General features: G+C 37.3%; 1 protein-coding gene across 4 annotated transcripts in view; it reads right to left on the bottom strand.

Moving 5' to 3' along the window:
• Positions 1-13,025, bottom strand: part of ORC5 (origin recognition complex subunit 5) — a 68,476-nt gene that overhangs the window by 30,751 nt on the left and 24,700 nt on the right. For all 4 annotated transcript variants that reach the window (XM_008149860.3, XM_054726319.1, XM_054726321.1 and 1 more), the window contains 6 exons: positions 11,481-11,529; positions 11,310-11,400; positions 6,134-6,186; positions 3,625-3,737; positions 2,821-2,868; positions 1,520-1,630 (listed from right to left, as the gene is read on the bottom strand). In XM_008149860.3, the coding sequence (XP_008148082.1) occupies positions 1,520-1,630; positions 2,821-2,868; positions 3,625-3,737; positions 6,134-6,186; positions 11,310-11,400; positions 11,481-11,529 (465 nt within the window). The remainder of the gene's footprint in view (positions 1-1,519; positions 1,631-2,820; positions 2,869-3,624; positions 3,738-6,133; positions 6,187-11,309; positions 11,401-11,480; positions 11,530-13,025) is intronic.

Consider the following 13,025-nt stretch of genomic DNA (forward strand, 5'->3'; position numbering starts at 1 on the left):
AATCCAGAAGTGATCTCTCTCTGCTATAAATTTCTCAGCAGCACTAACTAGCATTCATTTACAGCTATACATTATTTTATGTACATCTGTACCACCCTCACTCCCCCCCCCCCAAATTAATTATAAGCTCTCTAAAAGGGAAAAACATTGATCATCCTTCTTTGTACCTTCCACAAAGATAATTCTGAGGTACAATCACATGTGATACAAATGCCTTCCTGCTCTATTTAGAAGTATCTTACTTCCCCAGGCTCTAGTTCTCAAAGAATTACGTGTGTCACATTGATTGGCAACAACATTTAACCTCTCCAAGCCTTAAGATAAAGATCATAATACCTATTTCATAGTTATTGCAGCAGCAAAAATAAACATAAAAAGTATGTATTGTATGTAGAAAGCTATTAATAAAATGTAAAGTTTGGTTAAAAATTATTTTCAGACAAAGCATTTTTAAAACATATATTGGAAAAAATTCCCTGCAATACAGATTAAAAATGAATTGGGTTTTTTAAACTATTGGCATTAGAGCTGCCAATCTACCTACCTATTTAGCTAGTTATATGCATAACCTAATAACTGACTACATTACCTTTCTTCAAGAACACAGTAAAGGTATATAAAATTTTCCATAAATGCTGACATAAAAATTATCTAACTTAAATGTTGAGTTAAATGAGAACATATATATTTGGTTCTCAAAGGCTTGAGTGAAGAATTAAAAGTTTCCACCAGATATTAGATTACAAAGTCTAACATCCATTCAGGAACCAAATTTATTTGAAGTGAATAAAAATGTAAATGCTATTATTTACATATTTCTCAACCTAAAAACTTATACATAAAACAACACTGCAACATCTCAGGTGACTTTGTTTTTCAATAAATACTAGTCACATCATTTTTTTTTCTCCTCTGCCATTCATATCCATGAGATCAGTATTGTTTTTTTGGACCATATAAGAAATGTACTATGACTATATTTTTAATAAGTTTTTTTTTAAACTGCAATTAAAAAATCTTAACTTTATTAAATATGTCATGGTTCCTATTTTTATGCTACTGCTGCCATCTAGTGAAAAATTTGAGAACTTAATCATTCTGAAGATGAGAGCATTTTTGTAAAAAATGCATGTCAACCTAAAAGGGTATATTTGAGGAATGGAATATTACTTACTTGCAAATAAAATTTTAAAATTTTCGTTTTCATTAAATTACATTTTTATATTATACTTCATCAATAATCATGAAGACTTCTGTTTAATCATCAAGATTATAATCGTTTAATTTAAAAATTCCTTAATTTAAAAAAAAAGAAAATTAAACTGTTTTATCATGTTGTTATATCTGTATGCAAATTCAGTGATATGATTAAAGATTTGGAATTTTCAATTACTTACCTAGATCAAATTACTTACTCATGCTGATCAAACCTCTAAATGCCTGGAACTCTACCAACTATTCTACCTGAAAAATTCCATGAAGATAAAGATGATAGATAACAGCCTATCACAAAGCTTACCTGGGAAAATATATTTGCTGTTGGAGCAACTCTGCTGTCCACAATACTATATAATATTGCTAATAATCTATCTAGTGGAAACAGTTTTGGTCCGAGGAGATGATTGCTTGTCTGTAAGAAAAAAGAAAATAGATTTTCTTCTTAAAGCAGAGGACTCACTCTTTGTACTACAAATTCCCAGTATCACAATATTTATATCCTACAGTTCCTCAAAGATGCTAACAAATCCAACTTGCAGTCTCTACGCAAAAACTTTATCTGATATAATCATGATTTATCCTTACATTTTCTTCAAGATTTTCTGACTTAGCATCAACAAATATTAAAGGATTCACGAGTCATCCAGCCTCGTCCTAAATATCACCCCTATTTTGCTATTGTAACCAGATGATAAGTGACAGCGAAGTCATTTGTCAAGATAGTATATAACCAAAAGCAGGGTCATGGTCCTAATCCCTAGCCTAGAAATTATCACTTATTTCTCACCATTCCTCTTTGTGCCACAGACTAGAAAATGTATTTCTTCGACATTAATAGTTCTAAAAATAGTTACAGTTCACATTTTTAAACAACATGAATGAAAGACAAAAGAGGTTACTACTATAAAAGTCAAATCTCTAAGAATAACATCGGAAGAACTAGAGTTCATCTAGAACTAGAGACATCTTCATGATGGCAGTTGCTCTCTCAACACCGTCCTTTTCGTAGATTTGCACAAACCCACTCATTCCACAAAGATGGTCTAAAGTGCCAGCTCTTTCACCGTCCTCTCATCAGCAGGACTCATATATATCTCCCTCCTCATATTTCTTGGTTGATTTTGTCTAAAAGATAAAATTCTTGACTTTTTGTTCATTCTTTAATTTTCTTCATTCATTCATTAAATTTGTTCATTTTTTAAATAAGCATCTATCAAATATCACCAAGTGCTGAGATACAGAGGTAAATGGATGGGCTCCCTTCCCTTAGGTAACTGGTGAGTGAGGATATTCCTCCACAATCCCAGACACACCACAGTGAAACTTTAAAAACACTAAAGGAAAAAGGAGAAAAGAATTTAAAGCAGCTAGAGAAAATATAAATTTAAAACACAGACTTTTTTATCTCTAGTACTCCCTTGAATGTGCCCTTCAATCACTGTATTCAGCATAACAGAACATTAGTACAATATTATAATGGTACCATAGCAATACAAGTAACTTCTTATATCCACATGTCTAATAAAGGCATGAATTTATCCACTTCCCATAGTGTCCTAAATTCATGAGTTTTTCCCATTAGAGAAATTAAAATGAAAATACCTTTTCATGTTTCTTTAGAAAATTGGTTTTCTTGATTTTCCCATGATGCTACAATTAAGGAAAATAATTTTTAAGATTAAAATAAAGATAGTATTCCATAAAAACAGAAAACATAATTTGTTTAAAACATGGCACAGATAACACTAATTTATGTATCTTAGGCTTTTTTTATTTTATTCTACTTGTCCACCTAAAATATCAACATATTTTAGCCTTGATTTGACTTAGATTTCGCATGTATAGGTTACTTTGGTATGTAAAGAAAAAGCTTTTAAAATAAAATAGTGCTACTTCCTAAAAGAACTTAATGTGCTCCTTGTCCTCATGAAACAAAAACCTGGTGGAAGAGGTAGTCAAAAATAAATAAATAGAATAAATAAAATTGCATATTATATTTTTTCAAAAAGAAAATAATTCTAAAATGGGATTTATTCAGCTAATGTATATGCAGAAGAGGTTCCTGACTATTCTAGATAATGATATGAGTGCATGACCCTACAGCAAGAGCTTCAGAACAACAAAGAAGTTAGTATCCTTAAAATTATTCCCATCTCTCATACTTTAAAAAAAACCTTATGCACTTTTAAAATCTAGAATTATCACCTAAGATATACCTGAGCTCTTCCTTGAAACTATTTTTCCCACTCAGGTTTTGATCTTAATTCAAAGCCTTAGAGGATGAATCCTAAATACATATTTAGCAATCTCTTATTCTAATCCCTCATCCTTAGAAATTTAGATATTGAGAAATTTCAAACTATTTGTGGGATCTTCAAAAATAAACTAAAAAGAAGTAATTGTTACCTTAAGGAAGAACCTCTTGTCAGTTCTTGATGGATTATATGAAGCAAGGTATGCAGCAATTAAAATAAACTTAGAGTAATAAGGAAGTTCCACATGAGTATACGCTGAGAGACCTACACAACAAAAAACTTTTATGAAGGTATTTAACAGGCTACAATTAGATTTTAAGTATCTCTTATATTTTCTCACTTATCTTTTCACTTTCATACCACATTATCTAGTCAAAATGACCTACTCCTTTAGCTTAAAGTGCTATGATAATGATGGTGGTGGTAGTAAACGTTATCATCAATATGCTTTGCTCATTCTATTATTTTTGTTTGACTCCTCCTATTCTGGTCTAAATGCTACCCAACCTGGCCTTCAAAGCCACACTCTCCATTAAACCTTCCCTTGATGATCCTCTATCACACCAAAATAGAAAAATCTCTGCTCTGAATTCCTAGTTTGTGTGTGTGTGTGTGTGTGTGTGTGTGTGTGTGTGTGTGTGTGTGTTTTTCACTTATGGCCCACATAACTTTATACCTATAATTATTACTTATAATTACACTAGAGGCCAGATGCACGAAATTCGTGCACTGGGGGTAGGGGGTTCCCCTCAGCCCAGCCTGTGCCCTCTCACAGTCTGGGACCCATCGGGGGATGTCTGCCTGCTGGCTTGCAGCTGGCTAGCCTTCTGCTGCTGCAGAGCCTGCTGCTTGAGCTTCAGCAACTGCTGCATGTGCATGGGCTGGGCTACCACGGTCTGTCCTGCGAACACCATCAAGTGGATGAGTCAAGTGCAGAGGCAAGCCCACCCTGAGTTCCATGCACTTCCCTGAGTCACTGAGTTGTTCAGACTGACTGCCTTCTACAGAGAACGGCACCGGGATCAGGCCTAAGCCGGCAGGCAGACATCCGTCTTGCAGTCCGGGATCCCTTGGGGGATGTAGCAGTGCGCCAAGTGGCAGGCGGCCAGGGAGGAGCCTGAATTGGGGCTGGGCACCGCACCGCTTGCGCTCATCCCGGCCCGCTGTGCCTGCTGCCACCGCTCGGTAGTGCTGCCGCAGAGTCAGGAGAGGCTCCTGCCGTGGCAGCTACGCTTGCCAGCCGTGAGCCTGGCTTCTGGCTGAGCGGCGCTCCCCCTGTGGGAGTGCATTGACCACCAGGGGACAGCTCCTGCATTGAGCGTCTTACCCTGGTGGTCAATGCACATCACAGCAACCGGTTGTTCTGCCGTAATGGTCTCTGAGGTTTTAATTATATAGGCTAGAGGCCCAATGCATGAAATTAATGCATGGGTAGGGTCCCTAGACCTGGCCAGTGATCAGGGCTTATTTGTGGGGTGATGGGTGGGGGAGGCCCCCCTCCGCACTGGCACCCGCTTTGGCTGGCCTGGGGCCTGCGGGCTGGGGGCAGCTCCTGAGTTAAGCACCTGCTCCCTGGTGGTCAGTGCCCATCATAGCAACCAGTCGTTCCACCAGTGGTTCTGCCATTTGGTCAATTTGCATATTGGGCTTTTATTATATAGGATTAAACAGTTACTTATACTAAAATTATATTTCTTACCAAGCTATATTGTGCACTGAAGGAGCCATGTCTAATTTTTTTCTTTCTTTTTGTATCTGAGTGCCTTTCACAAATGAAATACATTTGAATGAATGGATAAATAAAACAACTGGGTCACTCAAGCAGCATTAATTTTTACAAGAAAATAAGGAATCTGATAGTTTATGAAAGTACAGTATATGTCAGACACTGTGCTAGGTACTTTACCTAAGCATCTCTGAATTTGCTATAAATTAAAGCTAGATATTCTTCCAATTTTAGATGAGGACACTAAGTTGGGCACAAGATCACAAAGTTAGGAAGTAGTGTTGACCAATTATTGCAGATTTTCTAACTCTAACATCTATTTCTTTCCATTAAAACACACAATTAAAAATCATTTATATAGCATCAGGAGCACTGAGAAACCAAAAGAGACAAAACAGAATCTCAGCTCCACTTAATTTCACACCAACCACTAGGCAGTGATCTATCTTTTAAATAGTATTTTAGATATCTGCTTATTTTTTAAGTAAAAGCTGTTCTATTGGGATAAATCCAAAGTAATAATTTCTTTAAAGAAAACAAAAGCACAAAGCTTTTAAAACATAGTCAACTGAAATGTATCCTACAAACTAGGTTAACATAAAATTGAATTTTATTCTATAAAACTCATGAAATACATACATACTGAGATGGAAATTATGTAATGTAATTGTTTTAGCAAAAGCATTTAATAAAAAAAAAAACTGTTTGATTTTCACATGATACAATCCAACATTCAGAAAACTGGTATACAAACTTCCTCATATTACATTAGTTTCACTAAAAGGAAAATGAATTAAAGTATCACTATAGCTTAAAAAGTACATTTATTTTTATAACACTACTGACTAATGTTATCTGTGGTATTAACTTTAGTATCTTGATTATTAGTAATAAAATAGGATTTCTGGTAACTGTCTCAATACTTCCTTGATACCTTCCAGTTGTCCTGGATCTTTGTCATCTTTCTGTAGCTTTTCCCATTGTGAACTGAAAGAAAATAGAAAATAAGGGTTTGAAAAAATACTACATCAAATGCATCCTACAAACTAGGTTAACATAAAATTGAATTTTATTCTATAAATGTTCTAGTTACCATATGAGATAAAACAGAGTACTAGAAAAACTAAAATTTACTTATTGACAAAATAGATTCAATTTCCCTATAAACAAGACAATATATATATATATGCAATATACATGTTTATACTCTATAGAATCATAAAGTGTATATTAGAACAATGTATCTTATATATCAACTAGAGGCCCAGTGCACAAAATACAAGCACGGGTAGGGTCCCTAGGCCTGGCTGGCGATCAGGGCCATTGGAGCCTTCCGGCTGCCAGCCAGGGCCTTCCTTCCAGCTGCCAACCAGGGCCTCCCTTCCCTGGATGCCAGCTGCCGGCAAGTGCCTCCCTTCATTCTGTGCCACCCCCTGGTGATCAGCACACGTCATAGCAAGCGATCAAACTCCCGGTCTCCCGGTCAAAGTCCTGGGGGAACAATTTGCATATTAGGCTTTTATATATATAGATACCCAAATGTTAATTTTTTAAAATCTCTTCTCCTCTGATCACAATTGTAAAGCTATCAAAAAGTACCAACAAATAAATAATATCATCTGTCATTCAATAAAACTCCCAATGTTCTAGTTACCATATGAGATAAAATTGTTATACACTATTTCTAAATTCAGTAACAATCTCTTAACACATTGCGGACCAGTAGTTTTATTGCTAGCTTTACCCAGGGGCCAGATAAGTTTCTATTGAACGAGTACAATAGAATGTTAAATGCACGCTTTAAAATTAAATACCCATTGTGTTTTGAAGTTATTTATTACATGTTCTTACACGCTAATATCTTTTTAAAGAATTCTCGTGCCTTAACTGGTTTGGCTCAGTGGATAGAGCATCGGCCTGTGGACTGAGGGTCCCAGGTTTGATTATGGTCAAAATCATGTACCTTGGTTGCGGGCACATGCCCAGTAGGGGGGTGTGCAGGAGGCAGCTGATTGATGTTTCTCTCTCATTGATGTTTCTAACTCTCTATCCCTCTCCCTACCTCTCTGTAAAAATTCAATAAAATATATTTTTAAAAAAAGAATTCTCGTGATTGGCCACAAGCCTTAGAACAGAAAACATGCGAATTCTCATGATCTGTCCGCAATGTGTTAAAATAAGTATCACTGTATCAGAAAACTGAGGCCCACAAGTTAAGTTGCCCCAGGATACCCAAATAGTCAGTACTGGAGCTAAGAACTGAATCCTTGTAGATGTCTACAGAGTTCATGGTATTTCAACGATCCCACTCTGATCTTACTTGTAATGAAAACTATTCAACAGCCCCAAATATTAAGATTATGAAGTAATTAAGATATGTCAAATCAAATTAATAAGGAACACACCATAGTGTAAAGACTGTCTTAGGAGACCAAAGTTTTAGCTTTATGATCTTGAATAAATCAATAACCTTCTCATAAAAAAATAAGGCATTTGCCTTGGCCAGTGTGGCTCAGTTGGTTAGAGCGTTGTGCCATACAAAGAAAGGTACCAGTTCGATCCCTAGTTGGGGAGGGTGTGGGAGGCAATCTATCCATCTCTTTCTCTCGCCCTCCCTCCCTTTCCCTCTTTAAAAAAAAAAAAAAGCATGTCCTCAGGTGACAAAAAATAAATAAATAAATAAGGTAATTAGATGCAATGATCTGTAAGGACCCTCTCCAGCTCTAAGTCTCTTACAAAGCTCTTAAATGCTAATTTAAAAGTAAATGCCAGATCAGAACAATTAAATATATTAAATCAATACATATATTTTTTCAAATCTATAAGCATAGTTGAAAATTCTGGGAATACAGCAAATGGGAAATTTTGATAGACTACTAGTAACCTATGTGAAGAGCAAACTTAGTCTAACAAGCTGACTTTCAAAATAGAGCATTTCTTCCATCTTACAGTTGATGGTGCTTCAGATTAGAAGGCATTTTCACATTCCTTTGAGATAGTTTAAAGTCATAAGGTTTTCTTATATAGTAATTACCCATTTAATGTTATTATTTAACTCTCAAAGGACAACCAGGGAAAAACTGACCATCTTTAATGGGAAAAGAAGAGACTATAATATTTACTAAATTTTTACTATGAACCCAGCTCTTAACATCTCATTTATTACTCATAAACTGTATTTCTTTCTTTTTTTACAAATGGCAAAACTGAGTCAAAGAGGTTAACTAATTTGCAAAGGCTGCAAGCCTCTAAGTCAGTGGTTCTCAACCTTCCTAATGCCACGACCCTTTAATATAGTTCCTCATGTTGTGTGACCCCCAACCATAAAATTATTTTCATTGCTACTTCATAACTGTAATTTTGCTACTGTTATGAATCTTAACCCTTTGCACTTGCTTGCTTTTTTCTCGATTCCTTTATTCTACTCGGGATTTAATTTTTTAAATACCCCAGATTTTACAAAGCACGGCAGTAGAATAAAAAACTGGAGTTTCTTTTCATACAAACTTATTTATTTGGATTTTTTAATATTTCAAATACATACGAGCTGCTACCGATGCTAACCGTGTCGAGTCACACTCGACATCCGAGTGCAAAAGGTTAATGTAAATATCTGTGTTTTCCGATAGTCTTAGGCAACCCTGCTAGCGGTTCTCAACCTACCCACAGGTTGAGAACCGCTGCTGCAGAGCCTAAGACCATCGGAAAACACAGATATTTACATCACGATTCATTAACAGTAGCAAAATTACAGTTAAGAAGTAGCAACGAAAATAATTTTATGGTTGGGGGTCACACAACATGAGGAACTGTATTAAAGGGTCGTGGCATTAGGAAGGTTGAGAACCACTGCTCTAAGTGGTGGAACCAACGTTTCAATTGAGATCTGCCTGACTAAAACATTCCATGTTCTAAATAAATATCAATTTCCAGAAATGAGAGTCACAGTAGTTGTATTAATTGCCACAGAATAAGCTAGAATTTTAAGATAAACCAGGTTGATTCATATTTTGTAATTGTACAAACTGCTTATAAAAGTTATATAAAACAAACATACATTTCAACAAAAACAGCTTAAGTCAGGATCTAGCCTTCTATGACTTTATTCTGCTTATTCCAAGTATTTAATCTCAATTAGGAAATATGATATATGTGGTTATTATTTTTTAATTTAGTAAAATTTATTTTACATGGGTGAAGGGGGTCAAGGATATTGGAGGAGGGAGAAATGAACAAGTCATTTAACTTGAAGCAATTTGAGCACTTTCAAATGGGTAAGTAGATATCACCAATCTTAGAATGCCATTTCTCTACTATACTATTGGAAAGTCTCACTGGTCCTTTATGCCACATAATGAGAAAAAAAGAGAGGCCATCTATCTATATTATGAAAGGCCTGTCGTCCTAATGCTGTAATGACCAAAGACCAGCACGATGGGTGGGGTTCTGCGATTTCGCGCACTGGGCTTCTAGTATATATATAAAAGCCTAAGCAATTGTTCAACCAGTAGCTGTAACATGCAATGTCCACCGGAGGCAGACGCTCTGACCGGGAGCTATGATGTGCTCTGACCACCAAAGAGCAGACACTCAACGTAGGAGCTGCTGAGATGTGGTGACTTGGCAGCTCCGGTTCTCAGGTGACGCACCTGAAACCAGAGAGGAGAGAGCTCGATTCTGGGATGTGTCACACGAGAACCGCCCTCTCACAATCCAAGAACCCTCAAGGGATGTCAGAGAGCTGGTTTCAGCCCGATCCCCACAGGCCAGGCCAAGGAACCCCACCGATGCACAAATTCATGCACCGGGCCTCTAGTTATCCTATCTAATAAAAGGATAATATACAAATTAACTGTCAGTCCGTCACAAAGATGGTGGTGCCCAGTCCTCTCAGCCCCACTGGAGTCCCCCAGTCCCGCGGGGGCGGCCACTGCCAGTGGACAGCATGAGCAGCCTGGCAGAATGCTTGCTTCATCGCTGCAGCGACGAGGCAAGCGTTCCATGCCCGGCCGTGGATGGGCCTTTGAGCCATGGAGAGCCTGTGGGCAGTGGGCGCAGAGCAGCCAGGCTCTGCAGAGAGTTACTGGCACACAGATTCATGTGCAGGGCTACTAGTATATGACTAGAAAAGTAACCACTTGGAGTAAAACTGCAAACTATCCTACCAACCAACAATTATTTTCAAAAAAGACAAAGAAAATGACCACTAAAGGAATTTAGCAAATTAACACAACAAAGTTAATAAAACATATATTTTATATCAATAAATACAAATGGGTGTAAGTTACTTGTTAAAGAAAAGGGTTTTCAAAATGCTTCAGTGAGGCAAGGAGGTCAGATTAGCAATGCTTATTTCTATATTCTATACCTTTCAGTGAAAAAAACATATTACAGACCATATATTAATTGCAAAGGGAAGTAGCTGCCTTTGCATAAAGATACATATGTACATATTTGAAATTTTTTTTTAAAGTTACAGAGAAAAAAAAAAAAAAAATATATATATATATATATATACATACACACAAAGGATAGACCAGAAATTCTATGTGGTTAGAAAAAGAGTGAAAGGGATAAAGATGGGTGTGAGACTGGGAATCAAACCATGACCTCCTGGTTCATAGGTCGACACTCAACCACTGAGCCATGCCGGCTGGGCAGCACTGGCATTTTTAAGTGAATTACTCAGACCCCAGAAGACAAAAACTGGCTGAGCTGGAAATCAAAACCATGTTCTTCCCACTGTACTATGTGCTACCATATCACCTGAGCAGTTTCATTACCATGAAATTCTAATAAAAGACAAATGTAGATTTATGATTTGATTTACATATTTCTTTAATAATCAAATTTTCATGATGCCATTCAAATATCTCACATAACTATATTTTTAAAAGGCTAAAACTGATTGTCCTGTACCTACCCAGATATTTTACATTTTGAAATTGTTCCAAAGTGTGTAGCTAACTGGTTAAAAATTGTCTGTCCTTCCCCAAACAGCAAGAATTTAATTCAAACCTCCAGTTTTTTCCAATGTAAAGAAGGTAAAGGAAAACTCTGTACAATAACTAACCAAAAAAAAGATATAAACATATTAAACAAAAAATTACCTTGATATTTCCCTGAGGTAAACAGTCTGCATGGCTTTCTTCAAATGAGGTTCGATATTTCTCCAGAGTTTGCGAGTATCACGTTCACTTGCTACCAAAATGAAGAAAATTTCAATAATTTAGAGCTTATAAAAAAATTTTTAAAGTTAATAGATAAAATTATATAGTTACCTTCTCCTTTAACCACAGGTTCACAATATTTAGGAAAATTAAGTACTGCCTATGAACAAAAAAAAAAAATAGTAGTTATCTACCACAATTAGGAATTCTTTTTCAGGTAAAACTCTTAAACTATTCAAGCAATTTTATTGTGATTTAATTTCTCAGGTAAATGTTATTCAAGCTTATTACTACAATAATAAAACGGCAAATATCAATAACAGTAGTAAAACAATATGAAAAATATTCCTTAAGTGGCTAAATCCTGCCTATTAGCCCCTAGATATGAAGTAACACAACAAAGCATAATTTGTAATTTTAGGTCATAATAATGTTACAAGGGAACATAAAACACAAATAAAATACCCCTAACCCAAAGAATTAACCTGTTATTTTCCAAGGTCTGATCATTCTCACAAATTAAACATCTAGTGAAGTAAAACTCAAACTATTTCGACTGCCAGCACTGCCTGAGATTGTTACAAATCCAAGTTCTTAGCATCCTCCCAGGCACACTTGGTCAGAATCCTGAGGATGAGACCCAGGAATCTATGTTTTAACAATCTGACTAGGAATTCTATGTATTCTAAAGTCTGAGAAGCAGTAATTAATCATAATCACTTAGTAGTTTTCCATGAATCAACACTGAACTACTGAAAGGTAGTTTAAGCAAACTGAGTAAATGTAATTGTCCAAACAGTCTTTATATTTAAACTAGTAGCCCGTTTGCACGAAGATTCGTGCAATAGACCTTCATTCACCTGGCTGCCTGCACCAGTTTTCTGCTGGCACCGGGGACCCAGGCCTTGGCTGTGGCCACCGCCTTCTGCCTTCTTTCAGGGTCGGGGCTTGGCCCCGGGCGGTGGCCTTGGGCTTGGCCGCACCCAACATCCCTGCTAAGGATCGCAGGAGCCGACCCCCAGTGGTTTCCTGCGATCGGTGCAGGCTCCCCTCTGGTGCCCAAGGCCGGGAAAGCCTCAGGCGGCTTTCCCGGCCTTGGGCTCCGCCACACCCCAACGTCCCTGCAACGGTTTCCAGGTGGGCGTGGTTGGTGGGCGTGGCTTGGTCGATGGGCGTGGCTTGGGCGTAGCGAAGGTGCGGTCAATTTGCATATTTGTCTATTATAAGGTAAGATACACCTATAAAAGTGAGCCCTTACTAACAAGTGGAATTTTAAAAACAAAATATTTGTCAAATACAAAATACTTTTCACAACTTTGACGATTAACATTCAAATATGCTCTCCAATATTATGCCCACTTCTCCTATGTTAATCCTCAAATATAGGCAAATTTACAGTTAACTAGAGGCCCGGTGCACGAAATTCGTGCACGGAGGGGGGGTGTCCCTCAGCCAAGCCTGCACCCTCTCCAATCTGGGACCCCTCGAGGGATGTCCGACTGCCCGTCGGGATCGGGCCTAAACGGGCAGTCAGACATCCCTCTCACAATCCAGGAATGCTGGCTCCCAACTGCTCGCCTGCCTGCCTTCCTTATTGCCCCTAACCACTTCTGCCTGCCAGCCTGATTACCCCCTAACCACTCCGCTGCCAGCCTG

This window comes from Eptesicus fuscus, chromosome 14 (genome assembly GCF_027574615.1).
Source record: "Eptesicus fuscus isolate TK198812 chromosome 14, DD_ASM_mEF_20220401, whole genome shotgun sequence".
In the NCBI taxonomy this organism is placed as follows: domain Eukaryota; kingdom Metazoa; phylum Chordata; class Mammalia; order Chiroptera; family Vespertilionidae; genus Eptesicus; species Eptesicus fuscus.